The 27,752-nt window shown below is 38.5% G+C and overlaps 3 protein-coding genes and 1 pseudogene across 4 annotated transcripts in view; 1 reads left to right on the plus strand and 3 right to left on the minus strand.

Moving 5' to 3' along the window:
• Positions 1-4,344, minus strand: part of nectin3b (nectin cell adhesion molecule 3b) — a 28,038-nt gene extending 23,694 nt beyond the window's left edge. The window contains exon 1 of one of the 2 annotated variants that reach the window (XM_044223085.1): positions 4,116-4,344. In XM_044223085.1, the coding sequence (XP_044079020.1) occupies positions 4,116-4,194 (79 nt within the window). In that variant the 5' untranslated portion in view covers positions 4,195-4,344. The remainder of the gene's footprint in view (positions 1-4,115) is intronic. The other variant, XM_044223084.1, reaches the window with a different exon arrangement.
• Positions 4,345-9,342: 4,998 nt separating this feature from the next.
• On the minus strand, positions 9,343-10,568 carry LOC122888469 (annotated as a pseudogene).
• A 1,804-nt stretch (positions 10,569-12,372) lies between these two features.
• Positions 12,373-18,179, minus strand: ppme1 (protein phosphatase methylesterase 1). The gene is made up of 14 exons (XM_044223407.1): positions 17,866-18,179; positions 16,782-16,875; positions 16,434-16,526; positions 16,208-16,265; positions 15,532-15,583; positions 14,880-15,034; positions 14,591-14,681; positions 14,219-14,284; positions 13,994-14,123; positions 13,770-13,899; positions 13,536-13,580; positions 13,347-13,411; positions 13,010-13,077; positions 12,373-12,738 (listed from the first exon to the last, which is right to left on the minus strand). Exons 1-14 carry the CDS (start codon positions 17,949-17,951, stop codon positions 12,735-12,737), a joined length of 1,137 nt encoding a protein of 378 aa, XP_044079342.1. The 5' UTR covers positions 17,952-18,179; the 3' UTR covers positions 12,373-12,734.
• Positions 18,180-23,302: 5,123 nt separating this feature from the next.
• LOC122888791 (mitochondrial uncoupling protein 2-like) lies at positions 23,303-26,902 on the plus strand. Its single transcript, XM_044223651.1, has 8 exons — positions 23,303-23,479; positions 23,774-23,898; positions 24,182-24,315; positions 24,419-24,626; positions 24,731-24,928; positions 25,032-25,133; positions 25,262-25,442; positions 25,535-26,902. The coding sequence occupies exons 3-8, from the start codon at positions 24,190-24,192 to the stop codon at positions 25,647-25,649; spliced, it is 930 nt and encodes a 309-aa protein (XP_044079586.1). The 5' UTR covers positions 23,303-23,479; positions 23,774-23,898; positions 24,182-24,189; the 3' UTR covers positions 25,650-26,902.
• The last annotated feature ends 850 nt before the right edge of the window (positions 26,903-27,752 follow it).

A 27,752-nucleotide genomic window follows, 5' to 3' on the forward strand; every position in this document is an offset into this window, starting at 1 on the left:
ATAGCCCCAAGCTAATGTTTGCTATTGTTCAGTTGCTGAAGTTAAAATCACCCCAGAGTATCCTCCATACAAGTGATAAGTCAGGTGATCAAGTAAGGAGGCAGAGAGCTGAGAACACATTTAAATAAACTGGTACTTAATTGCACATGCTGTGCATGTCGCCATAAATGCCCCACGGCAAGGTACTTAACTAAAAAAAATGTATTGGGGGGGGAGGAATTAAAATAAACCAACCAAATGGAAACAGGGACACAGTAAAAGATTCAAACTTTGTGAATTAAAGCATAATGCATAGTATTTGCCCTTCAACTTAAACAAAAAAAGAAGTGGCTTGTATAAAATGTCACACCTGAATCCAGATGGCAACTACTGTACAATATACTGTAAGTGGGCCTCTGCCTCCAGTAGAAAACTGATTTTACAACTTACTGTATTTGCCAGGGACAATGATACAGCTAGATGGCAAGAATAACAGCAGAGTAAGATGAAAGAAAGCAGCATTTTTTCCTGCACTGAATATGCAATGGAAGAGGTATAGCGACTGTCTTAAATTTTTTATTGGTGACATGACGACAACCTTACATAAGCGTGCCCTCGTTTTCTCCAACTCAGAATAAAAAAGTGATGAGAATAAGGGCAAAGTCTATCTGATCTTATATGCAGCCTATCTTGACATAGCAATAAGAATGTTTTCTCTCTTCTTCTTGTGCTTTCAGAGACAAAGAAAGCTTTAAGTTCTTGTAATCCTTACATCCTCAAAGAGAGCAGCTACTGTGGACACGTTCAGTTTGGTTTGCAAATGTAACACAATGTGTCTCACACACACACACACACACACACACACAGAGAGAGTAGAAAACAGATTATAGATATCCCGGCATCAAGGACACATTGCTCCCTGGGGACACTCTGCTGCTCGTTCTCACTTTAGTCAATATTATCTTCACATGCACCACTTATTTGGCAGCAAGTGTATTAATACGTGTGTCTTGCCAGAGGGCGGCATGTCTTGTTAAAAGTGGAAATCAGAACATAAATGGTGATGTGTTAGGGTGGAAGTTGCAGAGCCAGGTGTGCAGAGCAGGGCAGGGAAGGGAAGGGAAGGATTGAATGGTTGTTTGACAGTGTGGCTTATCAGACCTTCAAAGCAACTTCTTTCACAAACATTTTATATCTGGCTTGATCGAGCTGCACAAAAGGTGCACATGCACAAGGGTGATGCAATACGAATGTCTAGCCCAACTGCAGAGGGCAGTAACGCAAAAGTGTAGGAACACTAACCATTTCTACTACATGATAAGGACGAGATCAGCTGTATGATGTCTTGTAGTGTCCCAAATCAAATTGTAAGAGGAAGCCAATAAAGGAGGAAGAGAAATACCTGACATAATACAAATGGCAGGTCTTAAAAGTTCCAAACAAAAATATCCAAAGAAAACTGGCTTTGCAAGTGTTTTATGGGACTGCATTTAACATTTTTATTAGGCCTTAAACCTGCATTAGTTCTGATGTTGCCATCGAATTCAATGATTGTGTAATGTAACCCGATCACACATAGTGCCAATATTACCAATAACACCAGCTTTTCAGCCTGTGCAAGCTAACTGTTTATGCATTAAAAGCATGCACATTTATATCTGGTTTCATCTGAGCCATTCTCATCTACCCCTGTGAAACAAACAAATGGATGCTGGCGTTGCTCCATGTGTGCTGGATGTGTAAGCAGGAAATTGTTCGCTAACATAACTTTAGAAGCTGAAGATATTAAGCTAGGTTTATGCTTGACGCAGTGTCCCCAGCGCGATAGTGCGCGTGCCCAAAATGACATTATCACGTTTCTTGAGTCGAGCGCAAAGGCTCTGCATGCCGTTGAGGTGCGTGGTCGTGCACCTCCACATTTTTGTGACTAGGCACCCACTGCAAGCACAGGGCTTTTCATTTCAAGATGGATCAGTTCGAAGGTTTTTTTTTTTCTCACTTTACTGAATACAAAAGTTCAAACAGTAATCAGTAGAACATAACATTAGTTCATTACAACTGAGAACAGGACTGCTAAAAAATACTGAAAATAAAATTAAGTAACAAATTAATATTTATTAATAATGTCTCAAGGACTTTAAAAAGAAGTCGGCCAATTCCTTTTTAAATGCTTCATAAACAGGAGATGAGGGGATCAAATCTACACTTGAGTAAATACCATTAACTATAAACCTTTGTTTCATTAGAATACATTTGTTATTCCAAATGTTTCTTTACAGGGATCGTATAACACGACAAAGTATGTCCACGAATAGATGAGTTGATTGCAATTCTTCCTCAGCATTGAGGAGCTGTATAGCAGAGTGCGCAGCCAAGTTTGGTCTATGGTGTTCTTCCGGTAACACTCATTGACCTCTTGCTTCTTCACAGAAAGGTTTGTTTTTACGCCCCCTGGAATTTCGAAGAATACTGCAATGGATAGCACGCTCAGCATAAACGTCTCTGTGCACACTTCTAGCTCACGCAACTTCTCCGCGCCACAGTGTTTTGTGCAAGTACAAACAAAGTTTTAAGCGGCTCTGTATCCGTCAGCTTGTTTTAATGTTTTTGCCCCCTAGTGGCCAGAAATAGGATTGATACAGCTTTAATAAAACATGGTGCATGAAGGTAGGAAACATTAAATCTTAAGAAAATCATGTTTGTTCCCCTTTAAGGCCTAGACATTATTAGCTGTGTGGGTGTGTGCATCTATTTGGCATTCAAAAAAGGCACAAGGTCAACACCCTCATTGAAATGTATAGCAGACTTAATCTGAAGCTAGACAAATGCTCCTTAACCTGAAACTCTCTTAAGGAAGTAAATGGTCTGTTTAGGAACGGACTTTGGGATCCTGCTAATAACACAACAGAACAGCACTACATTAATACTGTGGTAGAGGGTCTCTGGGTCACTTGCTTGTGTCTCAAGTCTTTAATAAAATAATTACGGATCCGTTCATGGGTTCAGTCCTAGTATAGTAGCCCAGAGCTTCTCTTCTCTGCACACTGCCCGGTGGCTTAAGTGCAAGAGAGGTCCTTTGCAACATAAAACAGTGGTATAGTGCTGGGTATACACAAGTGGTCAACACTAAACTATTGATTGTCCCTGAGCACAGCAACGTTTTAATTTGGTGTGGTTTTCCTTTTCACCAAACAAGGTATTTTGTTAAGGGCATCTGGTTTTGTGTGTCACACTTGATACAAGCTTTTCCTTTTACATATATGTATATTAAACAAGTTTCTTAATTAGTCATCTTAATTATTAACATCTAACTTTTGTTCTTTTTTGTTGAGGAAAAGGAGTTGGTGTAGAAAAGCTGCATGTGGGCAATACATCCTGTATGTACATATACATAATGTGCTAACTTGAGAGTAGATATCAGGACGGAGTTGGAGCTAAGCTGTAGTATCCTTGCTTTTAGAGTTTTGAGTTTTTGATACGGCAGCACTACAGCACCGGGCACAAAGTTAGCGTTTTTCAGGGTGGAGTTAGTAAATTGCCCACTCCTTGATTAAACCATAATGAGCTCAGGCTCCACTGAAAGCGCATGGTGGCTGACCCTCATCCCGACCTGGAAGGTGCTGACATTTAGCATTGTCTTTTCTGATGATACAAATGTAAATTCCTCAACATTATGACAATATGGCCGCCACTGAATTTGCAATGTCCCAAGTGTAGGTTGGACAGTACAGTATATATATATATATATATATATATATATATATATATATATATATATATATATATATATATATATATATAACGGAATATAATTGCCTGAGTGCTCCTCGGCGGTTTCTATAGACTGTTTCTATGGCAGCCTCGGGTCGCACTATCAGCCACGGTGGTGGCGCTGGCTAGCTGCCACTGCGAAGCGTTGAAGTGAACTTGTATCCAAGTTTCCTTTGATCTTTAAATGACACCTGCTACACTTGCAACTTCAAATAATCCACACTTGAAGCACACGGTGGTAGCTAGTTTTGCCGGCTCGTTCGCTTAGATTTCTGCACGATGCGCGTGACAGTCGGCTCTTTCACAAAACTTCTGTGTACCGTTAGTAGAACAAATAAAACTGCCATACAAAATTCCGGACTCACCTGTAATACTGCACAAAAGGTGAAATAATGCGACCCTGCCCTGCTGTCCGAGGTAACTCCGGTGAGAAGACGGTAACATTTTCAAAAGCAGTGCAGTCTCCTGCTACAGGACCCAAGTGTAGGTTGCATGCCAATTTAACTGTATGTGCTGAACAGTGGAACCTCCTCAGCAACAACTCCGAACTGCATGTGGACTGTACCATCTACACAGCAGGGAGCGGGGAGACCGGGAGCTCACCTGACAATGGAAGTAAACCGTCATTTGTCGATATCTTACAGCAACATCCCCCTGGAGGAATGATCCATTACTATATACATTACGTCATCTCTGTTGATAACCCGATATATATTCATCAAATCACTTTATTCTTCGCTGTGTTTGCCGGTTACTCACTGAATCGACATGTTTTTACCGCTGCCAGAGGATATGTATTCGGTCTGTTTGTTTGTCTCTGTCTGTCAGTCAGCAGGATATTTTGAAATTATTTAACATATTTCAATATAATTTGGTGGAAAGTTAGGCCAGTTAATCAAGAAGAAATGATTAATTTTTTGTGTAAATGAGACCACCATGTGAACACTTAAAAAGAAACGTTTTCTCATATAACTCTTCAACTTTGAAGAGTAGAAACACATTTTTTTCTTGACCGCTTGGTGCAACCATATGTGGTCTAACCATAGACTGTATGGCCCAAACCAGAGCCTCTGGCTAGACCATAGACATAGTCATTCAGGCCACGCGCATACATCTTGATCGCCATTTTGAATTCGTGGCAAAACATTTTAAACATTTAGAACACTACAACTTTCATCCGATGATCTCAAAATTTGGTGTGCAACACATTTGACTGACTCTGTAAAATAAGTTGCAAATTTATTTTTTGGTATTCCATACCATTTTCCTATAAGACAATGGTAAATTTAAAAACAATCTTGCTTGAGGCATCCTGCAAGTGCAACCATATTCAGATGAAATATGCCCTCTCCTCAACTCCTGTTGTATACAGTTAATGATCAACTCTGAGAAATCTTTGGAATTTTTATAGGATTTTGCCTACAGGTGGCGCTATAGAAACAAACATTAATGGCATGACTACTTATGGCCACATATGGCCACTCACAATAGACCTTTTTTACAGGTCAGACATTTTAACATGTAATAGCAGGAAAAGCACAAATGTAATTGATAATGTCAATGATAGCTGCGTCCCATTTATTTTTGCTAGTTCCAGGGCCCTGGTACATTGATGGTTCACTAGTATGGCCTCCTGGGGCACTTTGAACTGAGCCATCATTAATGTTATTACTTCCAACTGTGTTTGTCCTGCTGAGACAAGCCAAAATGTCTGCAGTAAAAAAGGTCTATACTATTCATCCTGGTCGGAGTCCCTACAGATCATCACGACATTTATACCCCTGTGGGGTATAATAATGTGTCTGTGGTATTCAGGAGTTTATGGTGGTAGATATTTCGAATGTCCTATGCTATCACTAAATTATCTCACATATGGTCAAGTGTTTTGCTGTAATGTTTGTAAACTACTAAAAATGACTATGTGGTCTAATTTTCTCGATGGACTTACACTCTAATTGGTGATACCCAACAGAATTTTTAAAGTGACACTTAAAGGTTGTGGAGAATTTTAACATTTGCTCTTGGTGGTCAGTCATGGCTGCATGAGTCTGTAACATGTAGACATACAGTATGTAGTTGCTGCTCTCAAAGGTTAAAAGTCAACAAGTTAATCTTTGCAAAGTAAATGTGGGTAGGATGGGGGTTGGGGGACAGCACCCCCTTCTGCTGACAGAAAGCTAACCAGGTCAGTGCTTTAATTTAAGTCTCAGTGCTGTCCTCTGGAGAGCCACAAGGGATACAATTACTCTCCCACCATCCCATTCATCTGCAACTCTGTCGTGCAGACGTTAGTGTGCAAGTGAGCATGTCTTTTAAATTTTTTTTTATCTCAAAGCGGGTAAAATGAGTGCACTGAATATTCCCATTGTGAAAATGTTGCCTTGAGTGCAGTGCATCAACATGAAAGCTATACGTTGCTGTGACAAAGAATTTCTGATGAGGGAGATGAGAGAGAAGTGCATACAAGACTTTATAATTCAATTTAGGGGCTTCTTCTAAAATCACAGCCATATAAGAACATGTACATTATAAAGTTTCCCCCTGACTTTTCCACAGCCCCTCCTCATGGAGCAGTAGACTTTTCCATTTGACATGATTTAGCCGATGGTGAGCGCCACTGTTGTGTCAATATTTGTTTTTTTGCTCTTTGTTTCATATTTTCTTTTTCTTTCATCAGCAGCTTATTTTTGAAATTGAACTTCCATTTCTTTCTAATGTCTCACAAATATTTCTAAACCTTGCCAAATCAACAAACACAGTCAAAAGTTTTGTAAGCACCAGGGTTTTAAGCTAATGAATTTAGGGGTAGTGGACAAAATAACATAAACACATGTGCAATCCATTAAAAAAGCCCTGTAATAAACACGGCATTTGTGGAGGTACAGTGAGGTGTTCATTCAACTATTTCTCAGGCAATGGTGTTAGTGCACAGAGATGCATTATATTGTTAGGTGTACAAGTCAATCCCTGTATGTATAGCATGACCATGGAACTGAAATTACGACTGACACAGCCTCAGCAAAATGCAACATTCTAAACACAATAAATACTTCAATACGACAGTATTTTATGCTGTCTACTGCACTGGTTTGCATTATATTGTTTATGCATTCTTGGTATTTTATCCCCATCCACTGTGCAAAGTTTCCACAGACTAGTAAAAAAGTTTTGTCAGTGTCATTACTCTCAGGGGATATTGTGATAGAACATTTTCTAACATAGTAGAGTTGTTTTTTACTTGCACGTAGCCCAGAAGTACACAACAGACATTGCTTAAACAAACTCGTCTGAAAAATTCTTTGGGCTTTTCCATCAGATCACATCTCAGTTAATTAGCGAAGACAGAGAAAAGCTTTCTGGCTTTCTGTACCTTCCCTTGTTCATGTATTTGGTTCAGAAATCATTCTCTTTTCTGGACGCACTCCCAAATGAGCACAGTAGCCTATGGAAACACCACAACACAGTGGAAAGAGTGACACATAACCTGTGTGACCAAAAGTAAAACTGAGGCTGTGTTAATGAAACTAGCCATTATTAAACCCAAGCCCCAGAATCCATTTTCTTGGTTGAGCATGTGAAGGATTTTGTGATAACAACCTTTCCCTTCTGCTCTCGCTCTAAACTAAAGCTGCTCTCTGTCACCAGTTACTTTCTCTCTCTGGAATGTTTTTCAACCCTTCAAGTGCTCTTTCATGAAGGCCAGAGAGGTATTGAGAGGGCTTCAGGATTGTGGCGGAGTAAAGATTGGTTAAATTAGTCCACCTCCTGCTCAGATGCTTCTTTTATTCTGCGGGTCAGCACCTCCCTCCCTGTTTACCCACATAAATTGGTCTCTCTCTGCTTTCTGTCACTATCCTTTTTTTTTCTACACAAGTGTCCATCTGGTCTGCGAGAAAGAGGAGGGGACAGGAATTTCATCAATAATATCACAAGTTACTGAACATCCCTATTTTTGATAACCTCATATAAGTTTCCTCAGGTGCCACATGTTTACATATTAAAGACTAAAAAGGTGCCATATGCTCTTAAAAGTGCACACTGTGGCAGTTAGAGCCACAGTGTGCACTGTTGAACTAGTTACAAACCAAAAGTGACATCTGCTGGCTGAAAGGATGAACTCTTTACATGCAGATTCAGACTTTACATCATGCTTTTAAAATGTGTCTTTTCATCTTATAACATCACTCTATTGTCAGTGTGACATTGTAATTGGTTATAACTTAATTGCTTTTAGACCAATCATTATGAAACATGGTACATATTCAAGGCAGTTGAAGTCATAATGACAAGTGACAACTGCTTTAAAAATGTTGACTTGTTTCTTGATATTTGCTGTGATGTTTTGTACATGATGAAATATCTGAGCTATTGTTATCAAAAGCTCAAGTAATCTGTTGTATTCCATTGATATGTGTTATTTTATGATGGTAACAATTTGTCTTTCAGAAATGCTCATAGGAAATGTACATTGGAACATAAAAATTTGGTAAGGTCTTTTCCAACAAGTGTTGGACACACATATTTTTATGCTTCTAATACATTGTGTATTAGTGTGTAAACCTATTTTGGTCAACTAGTGACTAATAATAATAATGATAATTATTATTCACTAAAAGAGGACCTTGTGTCCTATTTTGTTTAATGACAACTGACAACAGTACTATAGTGTTCTTCATAGAATTCCCATGTGCTGAGTTTTCAGAATTTTTTTGTGTATTCATCTTGGAAATACAAAAGCCAAAATGCTCACATTTTGATTAATTGATTGCATTATACAAGCAAAGAAATATCAGATCTTTATGAGCAAATCATGAACTATTGTCTTCTCTTTTACTTCTAAAGTAATGTTGTGGCTAGCCTCAACAAGCAGCAAACAGTGGCGTGTGAATGTTAAAACTGAATGGAAAAACATGTATGTACGTTATGTATAGAGATAAATGTAATATAAAAACAGGTTAAATAGTGTTTGTGAAAGAAAAATAAAAGATACTGTGGCTTGAAACAGTCAGTCCTTTAGTAAATCATACACCATCGTCATGGGCTTTGTTTTAATATATGATTTGATCATCATTTTGAAAGAGTGATTTACTTAATAAAGAATTAGCATGAAATATACAAATAAGTCACAGAGAGTGAATTTCGTGAAACAGTCTAGATATTCACCAAAAAAGGAGTATTAAATTGACTTATATGCAATATGTACCGGTGTTTGTATACAAGTGATGAAAAGCAAAGAAAAAGCTGTTTGTGTCTTTGCAATCAGTACATTTTGAGCCTTCACCACAAAAACACATATGATTCATTAAGGAGACATGATTTTAGACAGATTTTAGATTTTCTTGTGGAACATACAGATGCTATACATAACTGCTTGACATCAATACTTGATCTGTGTATGAATGTTTTGGACTGCGTGATGAGAACAGTTAATTGATAATGATGATATGGAACTACAAAACATGCTAGGACTGTTGTATCCAGTCTTCAGGGACACTTGTCTCCCCTGGCTGAGGAGCCTGACCCTGAAGACTGGATAAATAACTGATGCTCCTTTCCCTTTGTACTCATTCAGAGCAGATTATACTGATGTATGTTTTGCTGCTGTGAGTCCGTCTGCAGACGCTTGAAGTAAACCTACAGAAAGACAAGCGGTTGCCTTGAGTGTTTCTTTATTCTGCAGAATTACCACTACACTAGTATGACTTAAAATGTGCACATCAGTGTACAGTATATCATCTGAGAGAAATTGACAAAAAATAATAATGATGTTAATTACATTTTTAATTCTGACCTGAATCTGATCAGATACAATTTATCATATACCTCACATATACTAAAGTATATCACACAAAGAAACAAACTTGCCTACTGCAAATATAGTTTAGCCTTTTTACTCAACATGATTGTGCAAGCAAAAAACAAAAGCATAATACAATTACTGTATTTGAAATCAAGACTTAGGAAATGGCTGAACAGTGGTTTTGAAGCCAAAAGTGAAATAGTAGACTGATGTCTGAAGGTGTGATCTCAGAGGCCATATATGAGTGGGCTCAAACACCTAGGGAAAATGATAAGACCTAGGAAGAGGGCATACTGAATATGAATGGCCATAGCAAGATTTACATTCCACAGGCCGCTGGAGTTTATCATATTAAACAGCTTAATTAGATGCAGCAGCACTGTCCTATTGGCCTTAATGGCATTATGGATATTGGAAAAGGCTGACTTGATAGTAATCATGATAGCAATGTATGTATAGATGATAATTATGCTCACTAACACAAAATACACAATGGTGAAGGTCTTGTTTGAAGTTGAATAAATTTGCAGCCGGAAGACATTGTTTTTGATGCAGAACCTTGGCACAGTGAATCTTGTGTTCTCGAGACTGACAAACAGGAAGAGCTGGGTAAATGAGTCAAAAGACGCCTCTGTCCACATAACAGCAATGGCTACCCCTGTCATCCTTTTGGTGGCAATATCAGTATGCCTCAGTGGGAAACAAATGGAAACGTACCTCTCCAAAGACATCACAGCGAGGTTGAGGGGTGACATTTTAACCAACCAGTATGACATTAATACAAATATAGCTGATCATTCTGATCTTGGTCACAGCAAAGATGTACAGCAACATAGTCATCAGAAGCTGCAGAGAGTCAGTGAGGCGCAAATGGCTAAACAGGATATAGTGTATAAGACTCCAGGAGGAGAGCCTTTCTCAACAAAGCAAACAACATGACGCCGTTTACATACACAAAGACAAGATATGGCAGCATAGACAGCAGAGTTTTGTCTGAAACAGCATCACCTGGGTGACTTCATTCATGACCACAGATTCATGCAGCGTCTATAAAGGCATAGCACACAAACACATCTAAGTGATCCTTAATCAACATTATGAACAGCCCTGAATCTTGAAGCCTGATTCTGTCAGACAATATCTTAAATAACCATGTTGGCCTGACACAAAGACACAATTTTCAGGGATTGAAAATACAACAATTAGTCAGCATCACAATAAATAAAAATATTTCAGAACTAAGTAGAATCTATGAAGTTAAATAGAAATGGTTTATTGTATGTCTGAGACACATTACTTACATGTTACTGCTTTGGTCTGACTTCATTTGACAATGAGGTTATGGTGGACAAATCTGAGGAATCAATCAACCTCCAGGCCATCATGTCCTTTTTATAAGTAGTCACTGATGCAGAACAAAAAGCAGTCACTGTCTAGTCATGTGTACATTGTTCAATGAAGAGGAATTCAAATGTGGACTGGACATCAGATTTTATGTAAAACAAACACCTACACCATAAAGTGGGGCTGCACAAAAGACAAATCATCCGTTTGCCTAAAACAAACTCTGGCGTCAGCTGTGGCCACTTCTCTTCAAGTAAGAAGTGACAAGTAGAACTTGAGAAAAATACATGTTGCTTTCTAAACAGTAGTGTGTGAGTGTCACCGTCTGCCTTGGAAACAAACGTACTGCTGTCTCAACACATTTCTAATTTCCAGTGTGATTTTGGGAGTTACAATGTGTGTTATAGTATTTGGGTTGTAAGTAAGAGTTTAAGGAGATAATACAAAACTACAATAAATACTCATATTTTATTTAACCATGCAGCATTTGTCATTTATTCTTGCTACATGATGTCATGTTCAACTAGAATTGCCGCCCTGTGGTTGTGTGCCTCCACCAACCAGTCAAGTTGCAGTTTACATCCATGTCTGTCCAGACTCATAATATATGTAGTGAGTACTTGGAAGGAATTGAATAAAAGGTATAAAGTGTATTTTTAGGCTAAATGGAAGTTATCACTATATTGATAATACATATGTATGATTCCAGTCAATATTTAACATTAACATTGTTGAACTGATTAATGAAGGATTATCATAGATGTATCGGCTAAACAGGTACACATGTACTTGATTACTATGTAAAGATGGATTCTTATAGAGTATAGCTACACAACATGTGGTGCTTTTGTTTTGCCTGGCATTTTTAGATGCAAAGTCTCTCTATGAGCTGTAGGTGAAACTCATTCACTCACAGCCTTACGATTAGCTAGGCGCGCTCCAATACGTTGTTTGAAGTCACGTGATTCCAAATTCAGAATGAGGCAGGAAATGAAAGGCAGAATGGACGGGACGGCGGAAAGCCCGTACTCTGCTAGTTATTGTTTACTCATTGTGTCGTCCCAGTCAACATGTGTGTGAAATCTGTAATCGCCCGATTCATTCTCAAATTATGGCTAAAAACCTATTTTGAGGTCACAATGACATTTAACCTTTGAGTCTAAAGTGTCACCTATTCAGTGTCCGACCAACTGTGAAATATAGTCATCAATTCTTGAGTTATGGCCAAAAAACATGTTTTGTGAGGTCACAGTGACCTTTGACCATCAAATTCTAATCAGTTCATCCTTGTGTCCAAGTGGACGTTTCTGCCTAATTTGAAAAAAATTCCCTCAAGGCGTTCATGAGAATGGGATGGGCAACCCCAAAACATAATGCCTCCGGTCACGGCTATCGCTGGGGCGGATGCATAATAAACTACCACATTTAAAATGATCATGATGTCCTTTTAATACACATACCAAATATACAACCAAGGGTGACAGTTTTTACAGCATCCATCTTTAATCACCGTTTGAATTCAAACATTACAAACACATTAACAATGACACAATCACTCAAAATAAAACATTAAACCAGGAGAGCATTACATTTCAGAGATTTAAAAAAAATATATATTGTAAAGGAAAAGTACAATCAAATCCCAGTGTTTTAAAATAAAAAGGCAAAGCCGAAAGGCAGAGTATCTACATAACAAAAGCAACATAATAATAATAATAAAAATAATAATAATAATGTGTTATATTTTCCTTAATTTGCCAGTAAATTGTACGAGGATATGGATGAATCTTGAAACATTTCTTCTACAGCTGCTGGCTATATTTCAACTGAAAACTGGAAATTAGCTGTGGAAAGATTATTACACAAAATCAGACAATGTGGATTCTGCATCTACATCTCTGCTATTGCAATTATTGCCTTAGTTTTTTTAAACAAAAAAATGTGATATAATGTAATTGTACATAACTTTGAAAGGACCAATTACACCTTTTTGTTAAAATTTTCAGTCTCGGGTAATTCTATACAAAAACTATATACAATTATTGTTATGCTACATATAATCAATAAACTACTTGAAAATCGGACAGATCTTGTATGGTGTATACATTCACTTACCACAGGTATCCTTCCTTGAACTCGGTGAATTTGTGCCGGACCATAAATGTTGCTAGAGCATCTGCTACCTAGCAACAAATGACACAGGACAAAGTTGATAAAATTGCAATAAACTGAATGTGGATCAAACAGGCCCAACTGAACAAACGCACAAAACCAGACGTGCAAACTGCATCAAGAAGTGACACTACAAACAACAATAAGTGGGATTTTTTAATTTTATTTGGTGAGTTAAAGCTCCTCTTGCATTAGGTTTGGCATATCAACAAGCATCATACATATATATAATTCGGACAATATACAGACCACAGTGTACGTTCAGGTAAACACCCCTTACTTTTTCAGGTGCGTCCTCATGGACAGCATGACCACACTGAGGGAGGACCTGCATCTGAAACTTTCCTGTGGACAAACAGTGAGATTATGGATATTTCTGAGGTCTGTGTATTGTACAGTATATGACAACAATCAAACGTGGGGAAAAAAAATGGAAACTATGCATACAATCTCAATTTGTGCCTCTTACCTTGCATCTGTCCAATAGTAAGGTCTTTGTCAAGCCTGTCCACTCCTGTACAATGGAGCAAGTCAGGGGTAAAATTGTGCAGTCAATGGCAAAATAGCTTGGAATAAAACTTGAATCATTTGTATTCATCCAAACTAGTGGGACTCCCCTGAAATTCCATCAAAATTGATCTGTATCCAGATACTTTTCTGTATTTTCTGTACCAAATAATAAGTTCACTGTGAGAAATCTAACCTGCGAGCAGAAGCAGTTTTGGCACAGGGCAGGTGAGAAAGAGGGCAGACAGGCCTCTGAACCAGCCGTCCCAGTATTTTTCTGTCTTTGACAACTCAACTCGCCAGGTGAAGATGCTTTCCTTTTTTATCTGTAGGACGAAATCAACCTTTTTAGGTACTTTTCAACCTCTCAAAAACACATACATGTTACAAAAGAAAGACAAAGAGTAAGAGAGACGGGACCTCCTGGTCATCTTCCTTCATCCTTTTCTTGTTGGATTCTTCTTCCACTTCTTCCTCCTCCTCCTCCTCTTCTATTATTCCTTCACCAGTGCTATTAGACACACCCGGACTGCTAGTGGATTCCTCATATCTGCGAATGCCAGAACAGAGCAAATTAACATACAGTACATAAAACACAAAACCATGCAGGACTTAATGTACAGATAAGAAACAGAGCAGACATACTTTTTCACCTGGCCTCCCATTGACACTCGTGCTGACTCTGTGTTTCGGATCTGGCCGCTCTTCACGCTGACAGTAAAGGAAAACAAAAGTTTATGACAGTTGTGTACAAACATTATACTAGTTAGATGCCATTCAAGCTTGAAAATCCAAACTCTGATAATGGAGGCCATTAAAACTGGACAATCAAAATACATCCTTTCCAAGCTGAAGGCTGTCCAAAACATGGCAACTGCTTTCAACAAGGCTCCTATTGGTTATAAATAATGATGTTTATGATACTGTTTGCTAACATTAACCAAATAATAGAAGAGTGCGATTTGGCCCAATCATGCTTCCAAGATGTAGCAGTATCACTAACTGTTTCATGTTTACCTCCACTCAATGGCATTCTCCAGAGATTTAAATGTCTTTGGCCGACTTCTGAGGAAATTCTGCATACTGTTCAAAGCATCCATTGCTGTACCTGAATGCAATTAACAAAAGTATTTGTCATTAATAAACCCAGTAATACTATACTGAACTCGTGATTCATTTCATTATGAATATTTATCATATAAATCCACTGCTAATTTAAACTAGTAGTAAAAGCAACATGCTATTTGGTCAACTAAGACTGAAAAATATCTATGATGCCACTATTTGAGAACATGCAAGCATTTACCTTCTACAACATCAATGACACAGAGGCCAAGCAGGGACGGTATATGATTGGCAGTGGCTGTGTGAACTGCAATGGCCCCACCCATGCTGTGTCCAATAATCATGATCGGAGGCGGATTCTCTCCGTAGAGCACCTCCACCACTTTGCCAATATCCCTTTTGAAAGAAAAAGCAACAAAAAGCTCTTAATCTTCTTATATTTCTACAATATGTGTTTGTATGTTACTGAGTATACAGTCATAAACCTCAAAACAGAGTGTGTATTCAACAATGAACTGGGAAACTAGTGCCATTCAATATTTCTTTTTAATTTTAAAGCACAGTCATTAATCCAAATGTTAACACCCACAGGAATCCACCAAACTCTCAGACCACTTTCTCCCTACTGGATTGAACTGTAAAAGCAAGAGCATTTAAGGATGCACCGAAGCATTAAACATTCCCTGCCTTTAGGTGGGAAGCTGTGAATCAAAGCTGACTGTGTGCCTGACTCGATACTCTTTTAACTATTGACTTTCCCGCAAGCCTGCAGGATCATTGCTGCCCTCTCTGGTTTCCCATATTTTTCTGTGATGCAAGTCTGAGCTGTTTAAAGTGAGTATGTGTATATGTGGTTCTCACAAAATGTCTTAACTGCACACACAGCAACTTACTTGGCCATTGTGTCTGCAGAGAGATCATCAGGATTTTTCACTCTGGTGTCACCTGCAGGTGATGAGAGAGAAGCAAATTTCCATCTAAGCTCATGAGTATGCAGAGAATGGCCTGCAAAATGATGTAGTGGCTTCTAATCACAGGTGGGTAGGGAAGTGATCAAGCTACTTTGGTACAGTGATTTCACTTCTTAATAATTTGTGGTACTGGAGATGCAATTTGAACAGTAAAATCTGATAAAAGGACTTATTTTGCTGTCAGAAAATATTAAGTGGATGCTGCTTTATTTCATCACCCTACTGTATATCATTGCAATATTAAGCAAAACTAGAATCTTCTTAACAAAACAGAATGAATGTTACAGATATATTACATTATTGCAGAATGCAGAATGAGTATTTGGAAGCAGTGATCAACATTTTCTTTTCTTTTCTTTTTTTTTTAATCATCAGCTATCACAAATTTCCCCTTTTGACTACAGTACATTTAACCAGTGAATGACACAGAATCATAGGACGTCTATATGTGCATATATTTGTGCAAAGCATTATTCAAAGGGGATTGATAATACTACCTAACCATATGGACAAATCTCCCTCAAGATCTCAATATCCTAAAATATAAATAAAGTATGTCTAGTTACTAATTTTATGTCCTGTGATTACTTATATTTACCATGAGCTCGAAGGTCCATAGCCACCACCCTGCAGTTGATCCTGCTGCATATGACAGCCTGCAAAGACACATATGGAAACTATTTAAATAAAATAGTGTACAGCAAATATGCTGAAATAAAAGACCAGCTTCATAAATATTCCACACTATGTCGGTGTGTATTTTAAACATACAATTTATCAGAATTAAGAGGTTACAAAGTTTCTGTAATAGTTGTTATGCTTACAGTGAACACTGCCCAGGAGAGAGCAGAGTGGCCTCCTCCATGGAGCAGGAACAACACAGGACCATGGGAACCACTGCAGTAAATTCTGAAAATGTTCAAGGTAGTCAAGGAAATACATACCAGAGCTGCGCAAGAGTTACAAAGTAGGTAGCTGCTGCTCAAAAGAGAAGAAACATTACTTGAATAAACTGATTATCTTCAAATGTCCCATGCCACATTGAAGTTAGATAGCACACTGGTTTAAAGAAGTAGCTAAATCTGAAATGACCTAGTTGGATCTGAACATTCAAGTTTCAATAATTCATGCTGAATTATCTCCTGACAAACAGAAGCAGCAGTCAAGGATATATCTTTGCCATTTTCATTTTCCACCTCAACATTTTCCATTGTTTCAAAGTACTGACTCCAGGGCAGGGGGGAGAAATCTCTCTTCCGTCCAGGTCTGTATATAAAAGAAAAGACAAGAAAAATGTAAACCAATACCATATTGCAGCAGAATTTTTAAAACACATTGTGCAAGACATAAATCTTTGCAATGTGTTTCTGTGAAGAGGACAAACTGGCTCTTTCAAATGGTCAAATGCTGCAACACTGAAGAGAAAAAATGGTCCATGTAAAATGTAATGCAAGCAATAAAACAACAAGACCAAACCACATGCCACAACTTCATTGTTTAAATCATTATGGCTTTACCTCAAACTAAAAGCAGCCATACATGTACAAGCTGAGTCTTTCTAATGCACTGGCTGCTGGCTATTTAGCTGACCGGAAACCAGAGACTGAGGACTTTTTTAAGGGTTGGATAGAGCTTAGATAGGGTTTCATTCAACCCCAAATAAACAACACTGTCACGGCATGTAACGTATGGGTACATCTCTACCAAAAACAGAAACTTGTTTATACAACCATTGTAACATGATGATGTAAACAAGCAATAACAAGCCAGAAACAAGACCCCGACTTCACTAGACAGGCTGTGTAAATGGAAACTGAATTTCTCAGTTAACAATAAAATCAAACCTATCTTTAGAGACTACTCAGTCTTATATTAAGATTAATATCTTCAGACACTGCTTTAGGTGTGTCATGAATGCTCACTCTAACCCTGACATATCTACGCTTATGCTAATCAATGGATACTGTCAGATAAAACTGAGTTTAACCTAATATACAATGCTTAGGTTATATTCCAAAGCTAGTAGCTAAATCAAAAATCTTCATATGTACATTTATCTGCCGCTGTTGGTCAAAACTCTGCTAGCTTAACTAGCTAGCGTGATCAGTTCAGCTGTCCTGTCATTTAACAAACTAAAAAGAAACGAGTCCGATGGGACAGAGCAACTGATGTGATGATAATATTATAAAATGTAACGTTAGACAGCCGGCAGAGTTTACAGCATGCTATTAAGATGCTAACGTTAGCTAAACTCACCCCATTTTCATTTTGGAGCCGGACTGGAAACCACCAGCCATAGGAGGTCTGGAGGCTAACAGGTTTAAATGCAACTGTTTCTCCATGTTGTCGAAAGCGGGATCGGTCTCTGTCAGGAATGGTTTAATATGGCCTTCCCTCTCTTTCGCAGCATATGCTTTTCCTCAACAGCTGCACCAACGTTAGCCAGGCATTGGATAAATTTCAGCTAACGTTAGGTTACTACGTTTGTATGACAAGCTAGTAGCTAGCGTTCTTCTTCTGTTGCTGCTGCAGCTGTGATTATTTTGGGTTGGCCTCTTCTTCTTCTTTGGTTGTGTTTTCTTGTAGTTTAGCATGGACCATTTAAAGCAGTACTGCCATCTACTGACTACAAAATCACCTACAATACATCCGTGGTTTACAACCTTCTACTATTTGTGACCTGTTTCAAGGTTTTCAGCAGTTCAATCAAAGAGAGTTTTCCTTCTCTGATTGTTAAAGTAATCAGTATTTCACAAGAAAATCTGAAAAATATAACATAATTTTAAGTAAATGAAATTTTGGGTTGATTTTCTTTTTCTTCCCTTTAATCATCTTGTGACCCCTCAGATTTGTCTCGGGTCCTGTCCCCAATTGGGAGTCACCTAGATGCTACATTTTTTGGACAAAGTTTTCTCTAGCTCTTAACATTGTATAATTTGATTTTTCAGTAGTGAGTTGTTCAGCCTCTGCACAACATGGCCCATATCAGGAAATGTCATTTTGAATGAAAAGTTGTTCTCAAAATGAGCAAAGCAAAAATGGCAAAAGTAAAAGATGGCCACCCAAATGTTTCAATCTGCACATTATGTTTTTAGAACACTTTAACGAGAAATTGTCCTAAACAAAGCAAATAATGGTTTACTTAAGCTAAGAGAGGCCCACTAATGATTGGGACAAATGTATCATATTTCCAGGTTATCACATTTATAATTTACAATAGTTTTAAGGAATTGTTTTTTAATAACATAACAATAACACTAAGTAATTGCCCTTTAGATTCAGTTATAATGTCCCAGTATCATATTAAGCAGATTTCAGTTGAGTATGGGAATTTAATATTTATGTCTGATTCATGACCATGATAATATACACGGTGCCCAGGTGCCCGGTCTTTCCCACAGGTCCTCACTTAAAACCTCAAACATTGTAAATTATAAAATGTACATCTGGGGCCGAGTTTAAAAAAAACTATTCCACATAATTTAATATCTAAAAGGCTAAAACTCTGCAGGTTTGCCTTTCAGCCAGACACCACAGCAAGTGATTTCAGTAAATATCACAACCTCAAACAGAAAGTCATCTGGTGTTATGATTGTTTGTAAGGAAAACCCCTCACAGTCTCGGCCAGCATGGTACAGAATTGGTCGTTATTTCTTTAAACCAAATAATGGAGAGCTGCTTGGCTGCACTTATAGAAGCATATGTTCTGATTGAACTGTCTGACCAGAGAAGTGAGAAAATTCTAAGAAATAAAAACGCACAAAAAAAGATTTCACATTCTGAAGAGATGCTATAATTTTCCACATCAATATAAAGTAATAAAATGACTACACAACAGCAATAGCACATTTTAGGACAATGTTATATCCTCTAGCTCACAATATTCTTGAACACAATGTGGCAGCAGTGCACTCTTTACCCATGTAACTGAGAGAATCTACTTAAAGGGGCATTTCACCTATTTTACACATGAAGCTCAGTTTATTCATCATGGTTAGTCCTTCTCATCCTGTGAAAACAGTTGTACAATGTCTTCAGTGGCTCTAAAGGAGCTTTGTTGAGTCTGAAAAAATAACTCTGGGTTGATTGGGTTATCCCAGCTTTCATTTGGAGACTACAAAAGTATAACAGAGAGGTGTGGTGTTTGAAAGGTGTGGGTGTACCAAACAGAGAGGGTCTAATGAAAGACACTTTTGGGTTGCATTGTGGCAAATGTAGTTTTTAGAGCTAGACCCATATTAGGGGCAAAAAGTCAGGATATCTTGGCCTTTGCAATCTAAACCACTGGAGAACCCCTTGAAGACAGCTTGTCAATATGTGGACAAAAAAAATATAAGTACAGCGCAGAAGAGTGTGTTTGCTGCTGGTGACCTCTTGAGAAATATCCAATAATAGTAATATTAATAATTTATGATAATGGTGAGAGAAATCTGCAGCCGTTACAGTGTGGTTATGATCACTGGGAAGTGCAGCATTATGAGCACTGTATTTGAAACTTCAGTCCTGTAATCTGAGACTTGTAAATGCAGTTACATAAATAGTATGCTGATCGTCTACAGTTGCAGTCTCGCTAATTTGATTGTGAGAGGCAAAAGAATGGACAGGAAGAGGTGAAGGTGAATAAACATAGTTGCTCACATAAAATTTTACCTTAAACATTGGGACAAAGATGTCTTCATCGATCATTGGGAGGTGATCTTATGGAACATGTTTTTATCTCAGTCGATTGGGATACCTTCTCTCATGCTATCCTGCAGTAATTGTGTTGTTGAAGTGTGTTTGACAATATCATTCAAGCTCTAGAAAAACCCTCCATTCTTTAAGCCTTAAATATCCTCTTAATTGAACAATAATTTCCAATGTTGTTACCAAGATATATATTAGAAACAAATAGCTACTTATAGCTTTATTGACTATTAAAAGAACCTCAGCTCAACTCCACCCATTTGAGTCTTTTCTATCTAACCATCTAAGCAGATGGACTTTCCAGTTGTGGCCAGCAGAGTGCTTGTACCTCATGGACCACATTCAGAAGCCAGACCATGTGTGTTCTCTGACAGTTGGTTGGAAAAACATTTCATGGACCGGTGCTTTAGGCACTTTGTCTTTGACTTCAGCCATGGTGGGCGGACCAAATGAGGGGGTGATGGGATATTTGCTCCCTGAGTTCTTTTTGAAATTTGGGTGACATACCTTTTTTATTTTTTTTTTTTCTATTTTCATATGTATGTTATCCTTTCTATGGCAATATTGGCCTTCTTTGAGGCAAATTATTTTATTATGATTATGATAATAACATGTTTATGATGATGTAGATCCAATGTTCTTATATATTTTGGCATTATATTCATTGTCTTTAGCGTCTTTAGCTATAGGCTGTTTATTTATTGATGTAGCCTAAATGTTAGAGGCACATTTATGTCCTCAGCCAACTATAGCCTTAGCTTATAAACGTCCTGTTCTGACAGACAGGATGTATATCAGACTCTACCTACCATCCTGATTGTTAGTCTGGAAGAAGTTTGATTTCTATTATATTTAGCGGAAAATCTCGAAACATTCAAGATTGAAATGTTGTGTTATTAAATTTACTGGGAACCACAGACACTGTGTGCGGATCCTTTTCCTGTTTCCTCCAATGAAAGCTGAAATAAAAACAATGAGACCAACAATGCCAGCTAAGAATGAACAATTAGCAAACAGCTGAGTATGTGGGGCCATTTGTTGTCCCAGTGAAATATCGCTTCATGTGTGCTGTGAAATACTGCATGTCAAAATGAATTCCAAAAGCCTTTGATGAGGTTGACCCCAAAAGCTTGAATATGGTACACATGGATCAGATATAGTACTGAGCAAATCTTTAATAAACTCAAATTAAGATTGAAAACAACAATTGAACTCAGGGAAATTAATTGACAGGCATGCTGGTTCAGTGTCCTTTCCTTCATCCCTTACCTAAGAATGAGTTAAAACAAAGTTAAGACAGAAGTTCCCATGCAAATGGTTCTGTGAATGACGACATGGTGGGCCATACTTGTGTGCTCCACTAACCTTTAAGTGATGCAGCGGCTGACTTTATTTATAGTGTAGTGGAGATTAACTGTTTCACAGCACTGATTCAAGGTTCGTGGTATTAAAAGTGGTGACGGGGATCTGCCTGCTCAGTTTCACTTTCCGGGGCTGCATGCTGGTTGAAGCCAGACCAGTGAGTTGTTTACTAGTCTGACTGTGTACAAAGGTTATTCACACAGTGTTCTCAGGGACCTGTTTTTAGCGTCGGGGAAAGAAATCAGGTCTTCTGAACCGTTCTTGAGGGTGCTGAGTTTAAGGTTTAACCATTTCCCATCTTTGCCTTCAAATTGATGAAATAAAGAAACAACAATAATGCTTAATAATTAAAAGAACTGAAAGAGAAAATTATTGAAAGAGTAAATATAGTAAATATAAAAAGACAAAACGGCACACTATGCATCTAAAAACCACGTCATGCTAGTGGTGTCAAAAAAACACAACAAGCAGCCAACATGAGGCCCTCTGTCATTGTACATCTGCAACGTATGGCCACTTTAATACTTGGAAATACTGTAAATAGAGGAAAATGTGTCAAAGGTCATTTGCAGAGGCAGGACTTTTCTTCAGCCTTGTTTACAAAAACAACTTTAACAACTGTCATATGGAATATGAAATTGTTTTTATCCGCACACAGTCATGTCTATACATTATTAAAGTACTTAGACACTGGTGTGCATGTTATAATGTAAAGAATTAGCAGTACAGTTTTTGGAATAAAACAACATCCTGACACATGTAACAACAGGTGAAACATTAGATATGTAGAGGAGACAGTTTTTCATAGTCAACTGCATGACTTAAAGTAAGTTTGCTGGGTCCATGACCTAGAGCCTATTTAGACAGTCACATGTGTAGAGGCATGCACGCACAAGACTCCATCACTCCAACAGACAAAGTGTTTCCCACTTTCCATTCGGCATCCAGTCCTTTCTTTGGGTGCATACAGATTGCAGACAGATGCTATGTGCATCCACCCACCCTCGTTCATTGCATGGATTGGCTAAGAAGCATGGCGGTTCCTTCACTTGGAACATTTTGTAACTTTATTACTTCCAGGGAGGAGGCTGACAGAAAAGGATGTAGTGTAAATGTTATCCACCACAGAACTCTTGTCAGCCAGTCAAATGCCCCATGAAAACATTTATGGAATCCAGACAGGCCTCTCTGTCTGATTGGCCACATATATCAACCAATAGAAACATGAAGAAGGCTCCTTGATGTCAGTGTAGTAACATGAGCTGGTATCCCCACGTGTTAAAGTTTAATATTTTATGTAAACTCCAAGCTCTGGCTTTAACACTTGAAATAAATATATTCAGCAAGTACGGTTTACTGTGAAATTAGCTGTCAAGCGACCTGAGAATATGAACATATAATTGTTTATGTGCTTATTATTATTATATACATTATTGTTATTTTAAAATTCTATGTGGAATTTGCATTGTGCTACTGTATGCTCTCTTTCCTCCTGCTCTCTCTCTCGCTCTCTCTTGCTCTCTCTCTGTGCTCATAGAGTCCATAGCAGGCTACCATAATGACACTGTTTGGAGCAGATCAACAAGTGCTCAAATATCCGACTGTGTCTCTCAGACGCTGGTAAACACGAGATACACATAACAGGTGTGTATGACTTGTCAGGCTGCCCCGCCGTCATGTGCAAAAGGTGCCTATAAATTCAGGAGCTTCTTCAACAGTGAACAGAAAGCACACAGCATGAGAGGTGGACGCTAAAGAGACTAACTGGATTGTACATTCTTTCTACTGTGCTGGATTATAACTTTCCTGGAAAACTATTTAGGTAATCTTTTACATGAAGATAAGAGTGATTTTCTTTAAAAGCATGCACTTTTTTATGGGTTCAGACTGACCCATGTCACTTGATGTTTAAAAGTAGTAGATTAAAAATATAAAAAATAAATATCTAAATCTTTAAATTATTTCAATTTTTGCATGATTGTCTTTTGGACCTCCGACCTAAAGCATAATGTATCACTCAGTTATCATAATGATAAAACTATTCATAAAATGCATGAAACCAACAATACAAATTCTCCTTGGATCTCAAGTAAATGATAAATGCTTGTTTTCTCAGTGAGAGGCAGTTGGCTCACTTCAAAACAGAGTTTATGGCCCAAGGCATTTCCACATCAGAACCGCTTCCAAAGACCAGTGTACTTCTCGAGAAAACTTGAAGCTTTTCTTTACCCTCGCTCAAAGGTATGTTTAGCATGAAAACTTTAAATATTAGTACAGTATTACTAGTACAATCAGGTTTTACCACAGTTACTGTAGGTTTGTAGATGTTATAATCAGAGCAAATGAAAATGATTAAATGTCATCATCCAAAGAGAAAATGTGAACAGTTATATTCTGTACGTGTCTGTCTTGCTGAGCTGAGTAATGATTTTCTTTGACGTGTTTGGTGTGTGTGTGGTGTGATACACAGAGAGGTCCTGGGCAAATAGCATTAAGAGCAGATTTTTCCATTTATGTCTTCAAGGTGTAGAAATGGTTGGCATGAAACCCAATGACTTGGTGCCCTCTGCGGCAGTTAAGTTCTTCGGAGCAGGCACCGCAGCCTGCATTGCTGACCTAGTCACCTTTCCATTGGATACAGCCAAAGTCAGACTACAGGTTAGACACAATGTTTAAGAGGGAACATTTGCTCCAAATATGTCTGTTCAAAGCTTTTCTTAACCTGCTGCTAACAGTCCTTGAATGTCATCCTATTTTCCAGATTCAGGGAGAGTCTCTGAAATCTGAAGGCGCTGGTGCCATGAAGTATCGGGGAGCGTTTGGCACCATCACCACCATGGTGCGCACAGAGGGGCCCAGGAGTCTTTACAACGGACTGGTGGCAGGACTCCAGAGGCAGATGAGCTTTGCCTCTGTCCGAATCGGTCTTTACGACTCCATGAAGCAATTCTACACTCGAGGCACTGAGAGTGAGTTTCATAGCTTGAGTATCATTATGTTATATACAAACGAGGTTGTTTCTCTCCTACATTCTCATAACTTTTATTGTGACTAATAAACACATGCTGCACAGGTGCTGGGATTGTTACTCGGCTCATGGCGGGCTGCACCACAGGAGCCATGGCTGTGGCTTTTGCACAACCAACAGATGTGGTGAAGGTACGTTTCCAGGCCCAGGTACGACTGGCTGATGGTGGGAGGAGATACAACAGCACCCTGGACGCCTACAAGACGATTGCCCGAGATGAGGGAGTGCGTGGCCTTTGGAAAGGTGCGTGCCATTTTTACTTCAGATTTTTAAAAAATGCATTATATTTATTTCTTATTGTGAAAAACCACTAGTTTTGAAGTAACCATCATCTCCTTTCATCTAGGTTGTATGCCCAACATCACCCGTAATGCCATTGTAAACTGTACAGAGCTGGTGACCTATGACATGATCAAAGAACTCATCCTGAAGTATGACCTAATGACAGGTGAGGTGGTAAAGAAAACAAATTACTGCAGAAACTGCAGATATTATTCCAAGTAACTTCTTACACATCTAAATTCTAAAATAGCAAACATTGTGGAAGGATGTGACTTAGCTTCTGTTCTCCTACAGACAACCTGCCGTGCCACTTCACTGCTGCGTTTAGTGCAGGCTTCTGCACAACAGTAGTGGCTTCTCCTGTGGATGTAGTCAAAACAAGGTTCATGAATTCAGGGACTGGCCGGTACAACAGCGCTATCAGCTGTGCTCTCACCATGCTGAAACATGAAGGACCGACAGCCTTCTATAAAGGGTAAACACACGCTTCCATAACAGTGAACCAAACAGCAATAAAATAACGTGTTTGGGACACTTCTTTATTTTTCTTTCCTTTGTCTCCTTTAGGTTCATGCCTTCTTTCCTGCGACTGGGGTCCTGGAACATTGTGATGTTTGTGACATATGAACAAATTAAAAGAGGTATGACCAGGGCACAACAGTACTGGGAGTCGCCATTTTGACCTCATCGCTCTTCAGGCTGTTTCTTCAGACAGGACTGCACACGTACAAAGGCCTAACCTTCACCACGATGCAGTGGTGACCAGTAGTTGGAAAAGAAGACCTGTAGTTGGAGGGCTTCATAAGAAGAGAGCTCAAATGTTTGGTCACATTACCAACATGTGTTGTAAGAGCTCACGTTATAAAGACTCATGTCAGGATGCTGTAGCTCTTCAATTTCCTGAATGAACACACACTCTGAGGGCATTGTTGCAATACCAGAATGATTTAAGATTCAATTTATTTATTTTCAATTCAGTTAAATTTTATTTATATAGCGCCAATTCATAACAGAAGTTATCTCATTGCACTTTTCCTATAGAGCAGGTCTAGACCGTACTCTTTATAATATTAATTACAGAGATCCAACAAATCCAACCATGAGCAAGCATTTGGCGACAGTGGCAAGGAAGAACTTCCTTTAAGAGGCAGAAACCTTGGACAGAACCAGACTCAGAGTGGGCGGCCATCTGCTGCTACAGTTGGGTTGAGAGAGAGAGAGAGCGAGAGACAGCAGGAGGAAAGAGAGCATACAGTAGCACAATGCAAATTCCACATAGAATTTTAAAATAATAATAATGTATATACTAATAAAAAATGTAGTAGCGGTTATCGAACAGGAACAAGGGGACAGTAGGTGGCTCGCAACCACAGATCCAGACTCTGCAGCTCCGAAGGCAGAAGTTTCTGCTGAAAGTGACAGAAGGAGAGAGGAAAGAGACAAGAAAGCACAAAACTACGGGAGAGAGGTGTCGATTCAAGTAGAGACATTTTATGCATTTTAATGGTGAGCCCCTCCATTACAAAAATGCTCATTCAGGTGTAAAAGACGGTGTATTTTTGTCTCTTATGGTAAAATATACTAGAACCGTGATACGTAGTTTTGAAGATGGACTTTCATGTTTACAAGAATGAACTGTGAGATACTATGAATAATGTTATGACGGAATTTTATTTGTTTTCTGGGGTAGGTTTTCCATGAAAGCAATAGACAGATTGAGTCTATCAACACAGACCTGAACAGTGACCATTTCTATGTTCCTTACCTTGCTTTCTGTATTGTGGATTGTTTACCATTGTTTGAGCATATGGTCAAGGGTTTATAGGTTAATCTATGTGCTGCTTATTGTAAATAGCATGATTTATTGCTGGTCGATAAGTCATGTTGTGCACAGTGATAAATAATGCCAAAATGAATAAATTAAGTGCCATTTTTTTTCTTTGTCTATTACTGAAATTTGCTGCACCTTTGTTAGTTGTGTTACATCAACCAACCATGGAATACAGTTTAACTAGTGTGATTAAATAGGCAAAAAAGGATCATGGTAAAGCACCTCAGTAATACCCTTACACAAAAGTGGTGACGTCTCCAACAACTATTGCCCAATATCCAAACTTTCCTTCTTAGCATAAATCCTAGAATCCTTGGACAATTTACAGCTACGTGCCTTTATTGACTCACAAAACCTTCTATAGCCACAGCAGTCTGGTCTCCGCCCAGGTCCCAGCACAATAACAGCTGCAGTTTCAGTCATTGATAACATTGTTTCCTTCATTAAAAACTATTTTGTGCTGCCCTCTCCATTGACCTCTCTAAAGCATTTGATACCATCGATCACAAAATCCTACTCCACAAACTACAGTCTATAGGTATAGATGAAGCCACGCTTAATTGGTTCTACTCTTACCTTACTGAGAGAACTCAGACTGTTGTTGCTGATGGTACATCTTACCATCAGAAATGGGTTGCCACAGGAGTCTATCCTTGGTCCACTGCTGTTTACGTTATACATAAATCACATAATACTTCCAAATCAATACTTCAATGTCCATTTTTTTTTTGCCAATGATAATATTTTATATGCCCCAGGCGCCACCCCAGCCCAGGCCCTCACTCGTCTTCATTCTGCCTTTGATGCCTTCCAAGTATCACTTGCTATATTGCTTGACAGCAGACTATTATTCAAGATGCACATTCAATATTTGACTCAAAACTTAAAAATCAAACTAGTTTCTTGTATAGAATTAAAGAATGTCTGTCTTCTTCTAACCGTGAAACTATTGTT

Source organism: Siniperca chuatsi, linkage group LG14, assembly GCF_020085105.1.
Source record: "Siniperca chuatsi isolate FFG_IHB_CAS linkage group LG14, ASM2008510v1, whole genome shotgun sequence".
Lineage (NCBI taxonomy): Eukaryota > Metazoa > Chordata > Actinopteri > Centrarchiformes > Sinipercidae > Siniperca > Siniperca chuatsi.

Bases quoted from the DNA above. Each gene is read 5' to 3' on its own strand.
- ppme1 (XM_044223407.1), bottom strand. From the start codon at position 17,951: ATGGAGAAACAGTTGCATTTAAACCTGTTAGCCTCCAGACCTCCTATG. The intron at 15,035-15,531 runs GTAAGTTGCTGT...TTCTTTCAAAAG, and splicing joins TCTGCAGACACAATGGCCAA to GGATATTGGCAAAGTGGTGG. The intron at 13,412-13,535 runs GTAAGAGGCACA...GTTTGTCCACAG, and splicing joins TACTATTGGACAGATGCAAG to GAAAGTTTCAGATGCAGGTC.
- LOC122888791 (XM_044223651.1), top strand. From the start codon at position 24,190: ATGGTTGGCATGAAACCCAATGACTTGGTGCCCTCTGCGGCAGTTAAG. The intron at 24,316-24,418 runs GTTAGACACAAT...CCTATTTTCCAG, and splicing joins CAGCCAAAGTCAGACTACAG to ATTCAGGGAGAGTCTCTGAA. The intron at 25,443-25,534 runs GTAAACACACGC...TGTCTCCTTTAG, and splicing joins CCGACAGCCTTCTATAAAGG to GTTCATGCCTTCTTTCCTGC.